At 41.5% G+C, this 17,627-nt stretch overlaps 1 protein-coding gene across 1 annotated transcript in view; it reads left to right on the top strand.

The window, feature by feature from the left end:
• COL4A3 (collagen type IV alpha 3 chain) overlaps nt 1–17,627 on the top strand; it is a 65,353-nt gene that overhangs the window by 28,658 nt on the left and 19,068 nt on the right. The window contains exons 17-34 of the mRNA XM_069864957.1: nt 147–200; nt 577–618; nt 1,934–2,021; nt 3,059–3,094; nt 3,429–3,593; nt 4,005–4,097; nt 4,845–4,940; nt 5,293–5,363; nt 6,527–6,715; nt 7,634–7,802; nt 9,015–9,107; nt 10,854–10,958; nt 11,844–11,941; nt 12,838–12,988; nt 13,119–13,232; nt 14,448–14,615; nt 15,694–15,783; nt 16,372–16,506. Coding sequence (XP_069721058.1) covers nt 147–200; nt 577–618; nt 1,934–2,021; nt 3,059–3,094; nt 3,429–3,593; nt 4,005–4,097; nt 4,845–4,940; nt 5,293–5,363; nt 6,527–6,715; nt 7,634–7,802; nt 9,015–9,107; nt 10,854–10,958; nt 11,844–11,941; nt 12,838–12,988; nt 13,119–13,232; nt 14,448–14,615; nt 15,694–15,783; nt 16,372–16,506 — 1,957 coding nt within the window. The remainder of the gene's footprint in view (nt 1–146; nt 201–576; nt 619–1,933; nt 2,022–3,058; nt 3,095–3,428; nt 3,594–4,004; nt 4,098–4,844; nt 4,941–5,292; nt 5,364–6,526; nt 6,716–7,633; nt 7,803–9,014; nt 9,108–10,853; nt 10,959–11,843; nt 11,942–12,837; nt 12,989–13,118; nt 13,233–14,447; nt 14,616–15,693; nt 15,784–16,371; nt 16,507–17,627) is intronic.

Raw genomic sequence — 17,627 nt, 5'->3', positions numbered from 1 at the left:
GTGCCATTCTAAAGGCAGTTTTGGATGAGAAATCTGCAGTACTCACATTGCTAGCGCAATGGAAGATGAAAGCTTTGCAGTATAGATCTTGCTGATGACAGTGTTAAAAGATTAATCCTCATAAAGTTGTGTACTATCACCTGCAGGGACAGAAGGGTGAACAGGGCAAACCAGGACTACCAGGCAGGCAAGGCGCTAAGGTATTTTCTAATGGTTTTATTGTCTATTTTGACGATGAGGATAAGATGTGTTGTATTGTTCTATTTATCATTGTGTATACAATATGTTTTACTTTACATAAAAGATGACAAGTAATAATGTGTAACAGGGAATGGATCATCTGAAACAGACCTTGTGCTTGAACTGGTGTTGGTCTGTGCCTGTTGATGCATTCCTGTAGTTTTTGGTATCTGTTGCTGAACAGTCGTGTAATGGAACAGAGGTGGGGGTGGCAAAGGATTGGTCAGGACCAAAATTCTTCTTTGATGTTACAAGTAATGTACTGAAGTAACAGTGGGTACCAAATGTCATGTCATGTATTGTGTTTAACAAACCCATCTTTGTCCTGTGATGAAGGGGATGAAAGGAAACGCTGGTCCACCTGGAGCTTGTGGTCGAGTAAGTGTAAATTATCTTCATTAAATCATTTTTCTAAACCATTAGAATAAGCCAAATGGACTGTGTGAGGCAATAATGGGTGTCTCATGATACTCTAATAGAGGCATGGCTTTCTGAAAGTACTGATGTTGCAGTGAGGCTCACAGCAATGGCATCTTCGTCCACATGGAGCTGGATGAACAATGAGGGCCTGGTTAGACCTCACTCAGTTCCAATAATGTTGGCAGGAGATTGGACTGTTACAAAATGATTTCAAAAAATCTCAGGAGATACTTTTTAAACCAAACTCTAATCAGTTCCAGAACAGGTAGTGTTAATTTTAAAATCCTAAGAAGACTTTTTAAAGAAAGCAAGAGGTGGTGTGAGTACAATTGCTCTGTCTCATTATGGGGTCTTGCTAGTGGTTTTCTTAAAGGCTCCACACACACCTGATGTAAACTTTCTGCCCCAGTTCTTCCAAAGAAATAACTCTGTAAAAAGCCAAGTAATTTGTAATATTTACAAAGCACAGAAAACCCAGTACTTTTCAAAAAAAAAACCAAAACGGTAGGAGAAAATAAAACTTTTTAAATATTTTTTCATTCCTTGTAAAATCAGTGTATTAGTAGCCCGTTTCAATTCCAGTGGGATGTTTATCAAACCACAATATTTACAATAATGCCAATTTGCTAGTAAAGGTGCCCGTGCAGAATAATCCAGAAAAGAGAGGAAATTTGCAGTTCCAAAAAAATAGTTACAGCAAATGGCATTTTTGTTTTGCCTGTCACTTGTAGAAACATCATAATAATAAACTTTAATAAATTAATTATTGTTTTTTATGGGAAAGACTTCTTAATGCTCATGTAATCGAAGCAGTTGATTTTTGACTGTTTTTGTGTATGATTATTTAAAAGAGTAGTCAAGATGTCACTGATACTGCTCTGAGCCAGTGGAATAGACTCAGGGATTCCTAGAGGTTCCTTTCAAGAATATTTTCTTTTTTCATGCTACTGTAATGTTTGTGATGAGGTCTCCAACTTGTAACTTACCTGTATAACTGCATTTGCAGGCAGAGGACTTCTCTGAGGGCTGAGGAACTGGGCTGAAAACCCAGCCCCATCTATTTGTACAGGCCTTTTGACATTATCTGTGTGTAACAATTACAATTTCACTCCTGGCTGCTGGTAATTACCATGTGATTAGAAAGGTCTCACAGTGTCACATCATCAGAATTATGAAAGAGGTCAGAATGTTGTTCTAACCAAATGTTCAGTGTGATGCACTGCGCTTCTCTTTTCATTCTTACTATTCTTTCTTTTCTTATCCTTCCTTTAAGACAGAGTATTATGATATTGTGGTTGGTGAAAAAGGAGATGAAGGTCCCCCTGGACCTCCAGGGCCAAAAGGTCAACGGGGCATGCCTGGTGAGTGGGACATCAAAACTAGAATCTTTTAGCAAGTGTTGTGCCCTCAGTGGGCTTGTTGCAGGCTAGGCTTGTGAGCACCTAGCGACCTTCTGCCTTTACAGGAGTAGTTCCAAATGATTCCCATCAAACTGAAGAATTGAAACATGTCCAGAGACTTTGATTTATAGGCATATTTCCTCTTAAAATAATGAAGCTGAAACACTTTTTGCACAGGTAATTGAATTGAGCGCCTAAGCTCACTGACATCCTGTCTCATGACCTTAGTGGACCACTGCATCAGCATGTTATTTGTACGTGCCACAGACAAACTGTCAGGGCTCCAAGTCCCTTTTTAAAGATTGTGCACTTTACTTTATGCCATTCTTCTTGCCTGTCATTCCAAATTTATAATAAACATCTGCAAGCTTTTATTTTGTTTATTTTGGCCATGCTGTAAAATTAAAATGTGCCAATTAATTATTTGGGCTGTCACACAGTATAACAAGGACTTGTGGGCTGAACTCTGAGGCAGCATCTTGTAGTCTCTCATACATATCCAGCAAGTCCTTGCCTTGTGTGTTTTGATGTTCTAGTTTTATGAATATTTATGTATCCAGGTGATTGTGTTGCATTCAATGAACATTCTTTGTTGTTGTAAATCTACTTACATGCTTCCAAGGGATAGCAACGGGAGAGCTGAGCCTTGCAAAGGTATTAATACATTGTTAAGAGGTGGTATATTTAACAGAGCAAATTATAGTGTCAAAAAGAAACAAGTTTGCAGGCCTGTAAGTTGTTCTCAAGTAACTGAGTGCATCCCACAAAAGGTAAATGTAGTGGATCTTATTCCTACCTGTTGCAAACATCTATATCTTGCCAGATTTCAGTGAGAATGGTCAATATGAAGGTTTTGCCTACTCAGGCAAAACCAGGTTATTAGAAGATGAAATAACCTTAAAATGCAGAAGCCCAAAGTTTACCGTCAATATAATGAGTAGTGACTTTGCTGAGTGTACAGTGGTTTAACTGAAGTTCTAAATACATTGCTTTTCCAGGGCGACAGGGTCCTCCTGGAGGTGCTGGTAGACCAGGTATGTGTAATGGTCTAGTACCAACAATGAAAAACGTTGCTCTTCCTACCTGTTCAACTGAATCAGCTTTATGGAAGCTTAACCTCAGATGACTTCAAAGTGGTAAAAGATTGTCACCCAAAGGCTTCCATGAGCCAAGTATTTAAAGAGGGGTTTAAGATAATTTTTAAATATCTTTTCGTTGTCATTGTGATTTTTTAATATATTGCAGTGTAAAAAGGATTTGTGGGATTAAACTCAGTATTTTTGTCTCTCATTGATGTTATTGGGTGCTTACTTTGCTTTGAAATTCCATTTTGTAAGTTCAATTCTGTATTTTTTTCTCTTTGCTTAGGTGCTTCAAGACCTGGTCTTAGAGGTCCCCCAGGATTTCCTGGTCCAAAAGGAACAAAAGGAGAGAAAGGACAAACTGGCTTGTGTATTGTAGGCCCTCCAGGATTACCTGGTATTACTGGCAGACCTGGTTCTGTTGGATTACCAGGTCCTCCAGGAGAACCAGGTGACGTTTCAATACTGTATATATAATGAACAAGAAGAAATTCAGAGTCATCCTAATATCTGGTGTATGAGATTATATAAATACATTACTTAGAGTATATTTTGAGTAATGTCCCCCAGAAGGGTCTATGCTTTTAAAGGCTAGGCAGATGGATGCAACAGTCTGCTGAGATTCACTTTGGCATTACCATGTTTATGCTCAAGTACTTCCAGTTACAGGTGTTTTGAATTTGTCCTGTTAGTTCTCTTCTAAATGAATTATTGAATCATAGAATATCTTAAGTTCAAGGGACCATAAGGAACAGAATACTGTCTCCAGCTTATCCCTGCTTAGGTTTTTTCTGCCTTAGCAAATAGAGAAATGTCTGAATAATCTGCTGCTGTAATGGTTTCCTGCTCATTCCATTAACAGGCAGAGTAACATTTAGAACAGGCCTACCAGGACTTCCTGGAGAGCCAGGGTGTGCAGGACCTCCAGGACCTCCGGGAGATATTGGCATTAAAGGTCAGTTTTAGAAGATTATCACTCAGAAGCAGATGATGCTATTCAGTAATCTTCATGGATCCTCATGACGTTTTGAATTTAGTTTACCTCTTAAGCCATTTGAGTTCAGAGATTTACAAAAATCCATTAGAGATAGCAAGATGCCTTTCTCCCCTTACAGAAAACAGCAGCTAACTCTGTGTCAGTGCTGCATGCCAGTTGCACAGCACTGCAGCCAGGGTGTAGGTCTTCACTGGGGCAAACAATTATTGCAGGTTGGTAGTGTTTTCATATTCTCCCATTCTTGTGCTCAACGTTAACAGTTGTTCTCCAAGAGAATGTTCCTTGTGCAAGTATCACCACAGGAGCTGCTGATCTCTGCCACTTGCCAGTCATTAAAGTCACCCAGGTTGTTAATAGAGGCTTGTTAGTCTGAAACCCATGTCCTGTTCTTGTTTTGAGAGAATTTGGCTTAACAGTAGAGTGACTACATCCTAATAGCTTAATAAAACTAGATTTTAAAAATTCAAGGGATTTAAACTGAACTTTCTGGCATTTTCAATTAAATGTAATCGGTTCTAATTTTCTTTCTGACCGCAGGTAATTTTGTACTGTGGTGGAAGTGATCTTCCAATAAAATTAAGGCCAAGTTCCTACCACTCTCTGGCCAAACAGTCTTAGCCATCCTCTATAAAAAACTATGTAACACGTTAGTTAAACTTGGGAATGACTTACTGTGGAACAACTGATGTATTATTTTCATTCTAGGTGATGAAGCTGGCGTGTGTACTGATTGCAGCTATATTCCAGGAATACCTGGTCTTCCTGGTTCTCCTGGGCCACATGGCCAAGACGGGATGCCTGGTAAATTTTCTTGTTGTTTATAACAGGAGAGTAGGAAATGCCGATGATTTTGCTTTTAGCATAAGAGTCTGTTATAGGCATGTCTGCAGCATGAAGTCCTTGAACTTACCCTGAGGCTGTAGTGAGTTTTAGAGACTGATGCAGCTCATCACTGAGCATAGGAGCACAAGCCCTATGCAGTCAGAAGCCCTATGATGCAGTTAGAATACTTAGGTGCAACCTGAAGCCAGGTCAGTCCATAACAGTACAGTCAATGCAGAAACATTGAATACTGGGTGTGATGATCAGAACTTGTCAAAATCCATGTCCTTGTTTTCATTTTCCTTTACAAACTATGTGGTTTCTTTTGCAGGTAGAGAAGGAACAACAGGTCCAAAAGGGTCTCCAGGTTCTCCAGGAGCACCAGGGTTTCCAGGAGCTCAGGTAAGACTTGGCTTTTTCACATGGTCTTTCAGATCCCACAAGAATTATTTCAGAGAAACTTTATGGCTAGTGTTACATGCAGTGTCATACTGGGTGATCTCAACAGTTTTCTTTCTGTAGTGATGAATGTGTATGCATGGAAGGCCTAGGTAGGTGAGACAGACTGTAGTGTGGACATAGCTGACCTAGCTTTACATGAGCCTGTTTCCTTGGGGCAGCAAGTTCAGCCCAGGCAGTAAGGCAGGTAAATACCTGTGTGATTAACCTGCGCTATATTTCATGATGGCTAGACTGCTTCTTCTGCAGAATCTTCTATAATCATGGCAATGGTTGTAAAGCATAGAGAGAATTTTGTGTACTGTTATCATCATCAGACCTCTTAATTCTCTTCTTTTGAACATACTCAGGACTTGCTAAAGCCTCAGCTGTGCAGACAGACTTGTTTCTCATAATTCCATCTTCAGGGGTGCAAAGGACATTCCCCCTTAAGAAATACTATGAAGGGGGAAGGCTGATAGCTGCTGCCATAGACATACCGGTTGGTTGTTCTAACTTGTGTCTGTAGTAGTAATTACTTGTGGGAAATGACAGTCAGTGCTGTCCAATAAAAAGAGTCACATTCATTGTGGTGGTTGCCGTACAGATGCAGAATGAAAGCATCTGCTAACAGCTTTTTTCATGAGCCCAAGATCACTAAAGCTCAGTGTACTTTCAGCTAGTACTGGTATTGGCTGGGATAGAATTCCCACTTTGTACCTTGACGGGAGAGAACAAACTAAGAACAGAACCAACTATATGGCTGTTCCTTGGGACATGTTCCCATGTGGAGGAGAAATCTCTAATTAGATTTTCAGGTGCTTTCTTTTCCTTCTTTTGTGCTGCCAAAAAAAAACCAGTTAGCTTACACCTGGCCCATTAAATGATCCTGCATTATTCCTCCTTATTGTAGTATAAATGAAATTGTAATCGGGGCCAAAGGGAGTAAAGGCATAAGAGAAAAAACCAAAAGAAAACCAAGAAAAGCCCTGTTCATTGAATCCTGCCATGACAGTGAATAAAGATGAGAGTAGAGAACCAATCTCGGGTACTTAATTTTAAAAAAGAAAGCTTGGAAAACTTGACATATGTCTAACACTGAAATTCTTTTGATTGCTTTGTTCCAGGGACCTCCTGGTTTTAGAGGAGACCAAGGACATAAAGGATCGAAAGGTGAGCCAGGATATGTGTACCCAGAAGGGCCACAAGGTGAGCGAGGAGATCCAGGGGCCAGAGGAGACAGAGGAAGAAAAGGTTCAAGTGGATTTCTGGGAAGACATGGCTCTAAAGGATCCAAGGGTTCTAAAGGTGAAAAGGTGGGTATCCACGGATTGCAGTTAATATAGAATTCATAAAAACTGAAGTCAGTATTTATATCTTGTATGACAGTCTGCTTTTATCTGTTCAGATATCTAGTTAATATCCTCTACCTGACATAGGGGTACTGTGTAAAACTATAGCAACCCATGTGCTAGCAACCCATGTGCATAACCAATGTGTATGAAAGGATAAGAGTAAATATTCTTATGTCATACCAGAGAGATGAGGCTGGCATAGATACATGTTGCTGAAAAATCTTGACAGCCTGTTGTGATGTTAATTTGAATTTTTATGTGGGAACATTGTCTGGACTCCTGTGATGAATTAGATTAATTTTTTTAAAAAAAAAAGATCGTTTTCCTGAGTACTTATATTGCTTGAAAGGAAATAATTCCTGTTCAGTCTTTAGGAGTTAATCTTCACTCAGGGCTGAGAGAAACCACATGGGAGGACTGACCACAAAACTGGAATAATTAGGGCAGCACTCTTTGTTCAGCAGAAACAAAAAGTAACAGTTATTGTGTTGTGTTGGCTGAGAAACTGTAAAAGTGATTCACCTCTTCAAACCTGACTTGATGGTGTTCAAGGTCAATCAGAGCTGAGGGCTTTTTTTACCGAAATAGTTTTAAAAAGAAAAAAGTATACAGTGTAATGTCACAGCCATTGAAAAATCAAGCTGTTGTATTTGTTTATGCTATTTCACTCTCAATAGCTCTCTCCTTGTAACCATGGAAAATTTATATTCCTTTAATCACAAGTAAATTAGAGGAAAGATTCTTCTTCAATGGGCAGGGCTACTTTGTTGCTAAAGTAATGCAAGACTCTAGTCAGACAGAGAATTGGGCATTTTGTTATGAAAGCTGGTGTGGAAAGCAGGTAATGCGTGGTATTCATGCTTGTGTAATTGTTTATAGGGATCAGCTGGTTCAAAAGGAGACAGAGGACTACCAGGATTGCCTGGCAATCTTGGTCTGCCTGGAGAGATGGGGGTTCCTGGACTGCCAGGATATGGACCACCAGGAGTAAGAGGTTCCAAAGGCTCTAAAGGAATGTCTGGTCCACCTGGATTACCTGGAGAAGCTGGTTTGTAACTTCCTATTTCACCATGTTTTACCTCTGTTAGAGAGCACCTGATGGAAATTCCAAAGATAGATTGAATCATAGAATAACCAGGTTGGAAGAGACCCACCGGATCATCGAGTCCAACCATTCCTATAAAACACTAAACCATGTCCCTCAGCACCTCGTCCACCAGTGCATTGAACGCCTCCAGGGAAGGTGACTCAACCACCTCCCTGGGCAGCCTGTTCCAGTGCCCAATGACCCTTTCCGTGAAAATTTTTTTCCTAATGTCCAGCCTAAATCTCCCCTGGTGGAGCTTGAGGCCATTTCCTCTTGTCCTGTCCCCTGTCACTTGGGAGAAGAGGCCAGCACCCTCCTCTACAACCTCCTTTCAGGTAGTTATAGAAAACAGTGAGGTCTCCCCTCAGCCTCCACTTCTCCAGGCTAAACAACCCCAGCTCTCTCAGCCGTTCCTCATAAGGCCTGTTCTTGGGGTGGTATTTCCACAGTATTTTTCCATCTTTGGCACCACTGCAGATAACAGCAAAAGTCTAAAAGATAACTGAAGATTGGAAAGGACCCGAGGTCTTTAGTCCAAACTCCTGCTCAGAGCAGAATCAGCTATGAGATCAGGCCAAGTTACTCAAGGCTTTATCCAGTTGGGCCTTGGAAGACGAAGATAGTGTGTCATCTCTGGGGAACCTGTTCCAGTGCTTGACTCCTCATCATAAGAAAGAGAAATCTTTAAATATGTGTACAGTCACCATCAATAGTGTGAGTGAAGTCATCTGGGAGGAATATGACAGACTTTGTCATTTTGAGTGCTGAAAACACACCAGTGTATGTATTTATAGGCAAGCATAATCTGGAAGAACTCACTTGGAAGGCAGATACAGTCAGGGCTTCATAAGAGAAAACCCATTTAATATGCAACCGCGATTCATAAAGGTTTAGCATTTCTCAGTTGCATTACTTTCCTGATGACTTTGTGCTTCCTTTTCTGGGTCCCCTTTAGACTGTAGGAGGGCGGAGAAGAAGGCTGCAGGTGGGCTTGGTGTCAATAAAATTCTTTTCCTTTGTGAAACCAGGATCTGTTGGGGTTTCAGAACTATGGACACTGTACAAAACTGCATTTTTAACCAAGTAGATTGATCACTAATACTTTTCAATGCTTAAGATTATGTATTGCCAAGCTATAAACCTTTGTAATCTTTGATTATGTATTTGCTGAAGGTCTGAAAGGAGAGACCAGCAGGATAACTCCACCACCTGCGTTGCCAGGACCTCAAGGACCAGATGGCTTACCTGGACCTCCAGGAGTGCCTGGTGAGTACTTCTGCACTAAATACAGTAAAAATCAGGGATGATTTGATTGAGGGTGCTCTCCCAGCTCTGGCCAGATAAAACTATTGGGTTGCTTTGAAATAACTATAAAAAGAATGCCTGTGGTGCAGCAACTATGGAATTGGCTGTAATGTTCTCTTCCAAGAAAACTGGGGGAAGTAGATGTGAAGGAAGGGCACGCAGGGCCATGTTCATAGTGTGCAGAATGGCAGGTTCCAAGCAGTCCTATGCCATGACTTGGTTCCTCCAAGAACCAGAAATAGCCAGTGCATGTGCCACAGCTTGTATAGCCAGAAATGCATCTCTGTCGATTTTACAAAAGCCTGTAGAATCATAGAATGGTTTGGAATGGAAGGGACCTTTTAAAGGCCATCTACTCCACCCCCCTGCAGTGAGCAGGGACATCTTCAGCCATATCGGGTTGCTCAGAGCCCTGTCCAGCATGGTATTGAGTGTTTCAAGGGGTGGGGGCGTCTGCCACGTTGCTGGGCAACCTCTGCTAGTGTTTCACCACTCTAATTGTAAAAAAAATTCTTCCTTATCTCTAGTCTAAATCTCCCCTTTTTTTAGTTTAAAACCATTACCCCTTGTCCAATGGCAACAGGCCCAGCTAAAATCCTGCCCCTATCTTTATTGTAGGCCCCATGTAAGTACTGAAAGGCCACAGTGAAGTGTCCCTGGAGCTGCCTTTTCTCCAGGCTGAACAACCCCAACTCTCTCCTTTCTTTATAGGAGAGGTGTTCCACCCCTCTGACCATTTTTGTGCCTCTCCTTTGGACCCACTCCAACAGGTCCATGTCTTTCCTGGGCTGAGGACTCCAGAGCTAGAAGCAGTATTCCAGGTGGAGTCTCACCAGGGCAGAGCAGAGGGGCAGAACCCCCTCCCTCACCCTACTGGCCATGCTTCTTTTGACACAGCCCAGGACATTGTTGGCTTTCTCTGCTGCAAACGCACATTACCAGCCCACATCCAGCTTTTCATCTGCCATTATCCTGAATTACTCTGGAACTGTCACAACCTTCGAAACAGAAGGAAGAAAAATATTTAAGGTGTTCTTAACCTTCCTGAAGCCCTTGGCCCTTATCATGTTTTACAGAGGCATAGTCAAAAAAGTAACTGCACTAAGTTCCCCAAAATGGTGTGACTTCTTGTAACTGTTACAAGCTATTGTTCTCAGTTAGTAAGAATTGGAGTTTCCTTTTTTTGGGTGGGTTTTGGGCTTGGGTTGTAGGTGGAATTTTTTGGTTGCTTGTGTTTTAAAATGTTCAGAATTTTTGAATGAACTGAAGGACTGCAAGTGACATTCAGGTGAAGTGTGAGGCTGTTTTGTACAACAGGAGTACTTAAAGCTCCCCTGAATAGCATTGGAAAATTTCTTGGCAGCTTTACAGTAGGTTCGGTTCTTACAGTTGTTTCTATTCCAAGCCTCACTCCAATGTGTGTTTGTATATTCTCAGCAAGTGTAAGGTTTGTATCTGCGTGTCATTGTTCCTCGAAGTCTGGAGTTTGGGCAGATTGCATAGAGATATAAGTCACAGACTCACACCTGCTTTGATACTGCACACACAATTAGCATTTTAACTGTGAAAACCTGCTGTGGACAAGAAAGTTCTAATACACTTTAGAGCGGTGTGCTAATTAATAATGATAAAGTATAAAACACCAGATCTTACAAGTTGATGTTCTGTTGCAAGATATGTCAGAGTTCACTTATATTTTTTGTGCAGGTAGGGTTGGAGCAACAGGTCTGCCAGGTGATTCAGGACATCCAGGGCCAACAGGTGACACAGGTTTTCCAGGGCTTGGATTTCCTGGAAACCCAGGTCCGAAAGGTAAAATACTCTTTTTGATATTATTCTTCAAGAAAAAAACAAACCCGTCAAAAACTACTGTTTTTTTTATAGTCCACATTAAAAACAATCAACAATTTAGAAAACTTGATGAACATTACTCAGACAGGCAAGGAGTTGTAGCACTCCTGTAATTTACTGCCCTCAGGATAATAAATTGCAATTTTGAAGGTTTCTGAAGTATTTCAGAGAATTGAGCATCAAAGCCGGCAGTAGGAAAATATTTTAAATGACACTGATGCTCTCTGGAACAGTGCCCAAACAGGTGCAGCTCACCTGAGTGCCACGCTTGCTTTCAAATGGATTCTTTTGACCTCAGTATGTGTTACAGAGAGTGAGCAGTATCAGTGTCAGTACTTTATTTTTAATCTCTTTTGGTTATGTACAAGGCAGTACCTGCTCTAATGTGCAGGTAATAGAAAGCATTTTGAATAATGGCAAATTCAGTCATTCCTCACACGCATTCGTGCCCCTCTTTGGCCACTTGAGATATTAAGAACTGTTCTCATAATCCCATTAGGGTGGGGATGAAGGAACGAAAAGGAACACTCTGATACTAAACCTACTACCAAGCTGCTTATTAAAGAAGGCAGTAGGGAACTGGCATCAGAATAGCTTCACTTTAAAAAAACATGGCATGTTTAATTGCTTTGAAGTAAGTAACCAAGAAATCTTACAGTCAGCACTGAGCGAATACTTAGGGAACAAGATGAATTGTGTCACATCGTCTCTGAAATCAAGGTGCTGTCTTTAGCTGATGTAAACTACTTGAGTGTCAGAGGCTCAGAACTGCATCTGTACTAATACCTATTTGTAAAACAAAGTGATAACCATAGCATCTGTACTGCTATTCAATTCCTTTTTCAGGAGACAAAGGTTCTGCGGGAGGCAAGGGATCACCAGGCTGTGAAGGAAAGATCGGAGATCCAGGCCGAGCTGGAAATCTAGGACAACGAGGAGAAAAGGTTGGTTAAAAATGCAGCATGCTTTTCCATTGGTCCCATTCATTAAGTGTGACACTGAGCAAATAACTTAGGAAGTGTAAGGAATACAGGGGTTCCTGTATTTCCTGACCAGCGATGTATGAACTATGTAACTGAATTGTTCGTATTTAACCTGTGTTTGATGCTACAGAACAGCTGGATGTGGAGTGGCTTTTGTAGTCCAGCTATCCCATCAGTGACTGGTATGAGCTCAGCTCTACTGACCTGCTTTATGAAACACTGATTTGCTGGTTCTCAAAGCAAGTACTCCAAACAACCAGCAGCTCAGATAGCTACAAAGAACAATTCAAACTTTACTTTCAGGGAGTAGTCTTGGGACGTTTGTGCTAAAACAGTCTTTGTGGAAAACTTTCAGAAGAATGAAAAAGCCCAGTAACTGGCTTTGAGCATTCTAAGACACGTCTGGGTGCTGACCTTGGTTATTTAAATAAATACATTTATAAAAATATGGCAATCAAAAAAAATAAAACAGAATTTGTATTTGCACAAACTTCCACCAGATTTTCAGATACAGGTCCCAAGATTTTCACAGCTACAGTAAGTGTCCTGATGCAGTAAAGGCCACAAACAGAGGGAAGTGGCTTGCATTGTTGAGTAGTAATTTCTTAGAGTTAGGAGACAGAGTTCAAAAGCTGTCTAGATCAGTTATTCCTTCAGTATGGGACCTACAGCTCGTCAAGGAGGAACATCCAGCACTCTGCTGAATTGGAACCATTAAAAATTATAATGTGAAAGATCACGAGAGAATAGAGAAAATTATGCTAATAAAAATTAATGGATCATGCAGCAGAGAGAATATCTTGGCACTTTTGCAAAACATACTACATATGGATTGTTTATATTTGTCTGTGTTGCAGGGTGACCCAGGCATGGTTATTCCTGGAGAGCCAGGTCGACTGGGTTCACCAGGAGGTCATGGCTTTCCTGGCTCAAAAGGTGATATTGGATTTCCAGGACTTCCAGGCCTACCAGGGCATGCTGGACATGATGGTGATGATGGTCCAAGAGGTACTGTTGTCAAACAAGCTCAAGGAGCACAGCAAGTTATTTAAGGAAGGGGAAGCCAGGTCTAGCAATGCTCACTCAAAGCCTGAAACTTCTGCTTAAATCATTATGAATCCAATCTCCTTCCTTTTAGGAGATCGTGGCTCACCTGGGGTACCTGGAGATCCAGGTTTTCCAGGGAAACCTGCTGAATGTCTTATTGGCCTGCCAGGTTTGCCAGGTGGCCAAGGAGCTACTGGACCCCCAGGTAAGACCTTCTGAATCAAATGTGCCGTTTGGCTGGGTGACTCTTGGGTTTTGTTTCTGCCTTCCAGTGGCCTGAGGGAGCTGAAGCTGGTGTTGTATACTGATTATAGGGTAACAGGGAAGAAACTGTGAGCGCATTTATAAGATACACTTTCTGCAGGTGGGAGGAAACACACGCAGTGCTAAGATGGTTTAAGGTTCAGATTTCGTTGTACAGGACAAAGAGTAATCACAAGCCGTCCCAAATTGTTCTCCAGGGTCTGGAGAGCAAGTCTTAGGAGGAGTAGCTGAGGGAACTGGGATTATTTAGCCTGGAGAAGAGGAAGCTGAGGGGAGACCTTGTTGTTCTCTACAACTGCCTGAAAGGAGGCTGTAAGTGAGGCAGGTGCTGGTCACTTCTCCAGTGTAACAAGTAATAGGACGAGAGGAAATGGCCTCGAGTAGTGCCAGAGGTTTACACTGGACATTAGGAAAAGTATTTTTACTGAAGGAACAGTGAAGCATTGGAAGAGGGTCCCCAGGGCAGTTGTAGTCACCATCCCTGGAGGGTTTCAAAAAGCACTTGGGGAAATGGTTTGGCAGGCACAGTGGTGTTGGGCTGACGGTTGGACTAACAGTTGGACTGGATGAGCTTAGATGTCTTTTCCACCCTTAATGATTCTAAATTCCACAGGGAATATTTCAGTCATGCCTTTTATATGGGGCAGGACTTTGGTTCCTTGATGCAATGTGATTGGTAAAGAAACAAAAGAGAGGAGGAGCTCACCGAAGTAGAAAACCAGTTTAGGGACTCAAAAGTGACTGCATGTAATACACATGATTTTCATTCCAAGACAAATACACTTGGGTACCCAGCACAGTTCTCTCATATATACATGATCTCAAAAGGATTTTTTAATTTTTGTTTTTCTTTTAGACGATGGATGCAGAATTGATGGGGGTTTCATGTTTGGGGTTTTTTTAATTCTTTTTCTGAGAAAAAACAGAATTTTCTAGTCTCGCCTTTCTTCTTAAAAAGGAAAAAACAAGAAAGGACTCAGCACCACAACTCCTTTAAGAAAAGTTTCCTGAATGTGTACATGTCTTACAGATCTGATGTTGAGCCCTCAAATAGGCAGAGGTCAAGAAGAGTTTCATGCTCATGATCGCAAGATAGAGATGTAGGTTTATTTTCCAGACAGATGTTCAATACTACACTCTCACGTGTTTCTCTTAGGAGGAAGAGGTTTGCAAGGTTCCAAGGGAGAATTAGGTCCTCCTGGCATGAGTTTCCCGGGAATCTATGGAATGCCTGGGGAACCTGGATTAATAGGTCTTCAGGGAAATACAGGATTACCTGGTCCCAAAGGGCAGTCTGGAAGGCCAGGAATCCCTGGTGTTACAGGTAAGGATTTTCCAGGTACTTGTTTTGACATAGAAATCAAAGCAATCTTTGCAAAAAGGTGTTAGTCATGCTTTTCCACATAGAAGATGCTGAAACGTTTTTTTCCATCAACAGCGTTGATATATCGCAGAGATCTTTGCGGAAAAAAACAAATAGTTGTTCTCTAAATGACAAGCATATCTTGACGCTGTCATGACATAATACTGCATTTTCTAGAACAGCCTTCTGTTCTAGGAACAGAAGGCTGCCTTGCGTTGTGTTTTGTACAGTGATGTCCATGCAGTAGGACACAGACCAGCTAACGTTCACAGCAACTCCCCAGAATAAAGGAAGCATAAAGTGTTCAGTAGTTCTCACTCAACATCCCTCTTCAGGCAGATAGCTTAATGGCATCTTCTACTTAAAAAGCAAGTTCAGATCTTGAGTCTGACAGAGTAGTTGGGTCAAACTCTGTCACATTAACCAGAGCTTACTTTAAGGAAGGTAGGTAATCTGTGTAGGGGTTTTTTCAGAATTGTGTTCAAATGTGATTTGTCGAATAGAAGAAAATAGGTACATAATGCTTCTTTTCTCTAACAAAGATTTTTCATTATTATCAAATCCTCATTACGTTGTGGAAAGGAAGATGGTATGTACCTTTTTTTATATGCAACCTATAAAAGAAATAGTAAGAGTGTAACATTAGACTTAGTTACACAGACCTAGGTTTCTGATGTTGTTTGAGGAGAGTTCTGCTGTCCCAGTTGGCCTTCAACTCCTGAGCTAGGACATCCCATGACAGGTCTTCCATCCCTGTGTGGATATCTCGGAGACATTACCCTTATGGTCAGTTGTTTCATCCATTGATAGGAGCTGTTGGGGCTACTGATCTAGGTCGCTTGTGGGGTACTGTGTAAGTGCTGTTCACGTGGCTAAAGACTGGAAAGCTAACCTCAACAGTGTGTTGTAGAATTGGATAGAAAAATAAAATAAGGCATGAAGCACTTAAATGACAGGCAGTTGGGTAGTTTTCTGTAGTTATATTCTGTTTCTCTGATAAAATGCTAACAAAAACATTCCTGTTGCTTCAATTCCACAGGCTTACGGGGAGAGCCAGGCATGATGGGCTTTTTAGGATTTCCTGGACACCCTGGTGTGATTGGGAAACCAGGCAACCCGGGTATCAGAGGCAAGTGGCTATACTACCTACCCTCATTATTACTTAGAATATAGGAACTTCCATGCTGGAGTACTCTTTTGATCCACTTTGATGTGTGTCATCGCTCCTGAGTACATGTGTCATACCGGAATTTCTTTGAGTCTTAATAGGTCTTTGAGTTCTGTATATATTCGCGGTCCGCAGACTGATTGACAACATGATTTTTTTTTTTTAGCAGTTTTGAATTGCCACCTTTTCTATTTTATTGCTGTTTGTAAAAGTGGCTGGTGATACACTTGTAAACAGCAGAGAGCTTTTTTACTCCATTTTTTTCCAATCCTATTCGTGTTCCCAATATGATTATTATGTCTTTTCGACAAATACAAAATTATACATATATTCAGTATAAGAAATAATTGCTGTCTTTTGCCATAATCTGTAGATAAATCTGTGCTTATAGATGTTTTATTAATGACTGTAGTAGTTAAGAAGCTAGGTTAGGTTATTGATTTGGAATGTGTGTTTACATATGTAGTTGCCCTTGGAGACAGGAGTTTCATTGCTTCCTTTATGCTGTCATCAGGTTTCTTCAGAAAATATCATTGTATTTTCTTGCAGGTTCTCCTGGCTTCCCAGGACTAAAGGGAAGAAAAGGGTTTCTTGGAGTGAAAGGTGAACCAGGTGATAAAGGTTTCCCTGGACCATCAGAGACTTTGGTTGGTCTTGGGACTAAAGGAGAACCAGGCTTAAAAGGTACACATTTATTGTTCTGTCACTGAAAACTAGCTAGGGTTTTTGTCTTATGCCGCAGTTCCAATGGACTCTAAAACATGGAGGAAACCATCTCTGCTACTGATGAATATTCAAATGGCTTTGAAACAATTATTGCTGAACACTGTAACTACATTTTTATTTATGGGGTAGTTGGATATTACACTGAGTATTTATTTTCATTTCCTTAAAAAACCCCTTACTGTAATGTGTTGTATTACTAGCTACTTCACTAGGGACAAATCCTGTATGACCAACTTAGTAGCTTTCTATGACGGGGTAACCACAGCAGTGGACACGGGTAAACCGACGGATGTGATCTATCTAGAGTTCTGTAGAGCCTTTGACACAGTCCCCCACAACATCCTTCTCTCTAAATTGGAGAGATGTGGATTTGTTGGGTGGATTTTTTGGTGGATAAGAAACTGGTTGTATGGTCGTATTCAAAGAGTAGTGGTCAATGGCTCGAAGTCCAGATGGAGATTTGTGACAAGTGATGTCCCTCAGGGGTCCATACTGGGACTGGTGCTGTTTAATATCTTCATCAATGATATTGACTGCAAGAATGAGTGAACCTTCAGCAAGTTTGCAGCTGACACCAAGGTGAATGGTGCAGTTGCCACACTGGAAAGATGGGATGTCATCCAGAGGGACCTGGACAGGCTGGAGAAGTGGGCCTGTGAGAACCTCATGAGGTTCAACAAGGCCAAGTGCAAGGTCCTACACCTGCATCAGGGCAATCCCCTATTTCTGTACACAATGGGGGATGATGTGATTGAGAGCTGCCCTGCAGAGAAGGACTTGAGGTGCTGGTCGATGAGAAGCTCAACGTGAGCTGGCAGTGCGTGCTTGCAGCCCAGAAGGCCAACAGTATCCTGGGCTGCATCAAAAGAAGTGCGGCCAGCAGGTCAAGGGAGGTGATTCTGCCCCTCTGTTCCTCTCTTGTGAGACCTTATCTGGAGTATTGTGTCCAGTTCTGGAATCCTCAACATAGGAAGGATATGGAACTGTTGGAATGGGTCCAGAGGAGGGCTACAAAGATGATCAGAGGGCTGGAACACCTTCCGTACAAGGACAGGCTGAGAGAGTTGGGCTTGTTCAGC

This window comes from Phaenicophaeus curvirostris, chromosome 10 (assembly GCF_032191515.1).
Source record: "Phaenicophaeus curvirostris isolate KB17595 chromosome 10, BPBGC_Pcur_1.0, whole genome shotgun sequence".
In the NCBI taxonomy this organism is placed as follows: Eukaryota; Metazoa; Chordata; class Aves; order Cuculiformes; family Cuculidae; genus Phaenicophaeus; species Phaenicophaeus curvirostris.
This window is presented reverse-complemented; position numbering and strand designations above follow the sequence as displayed.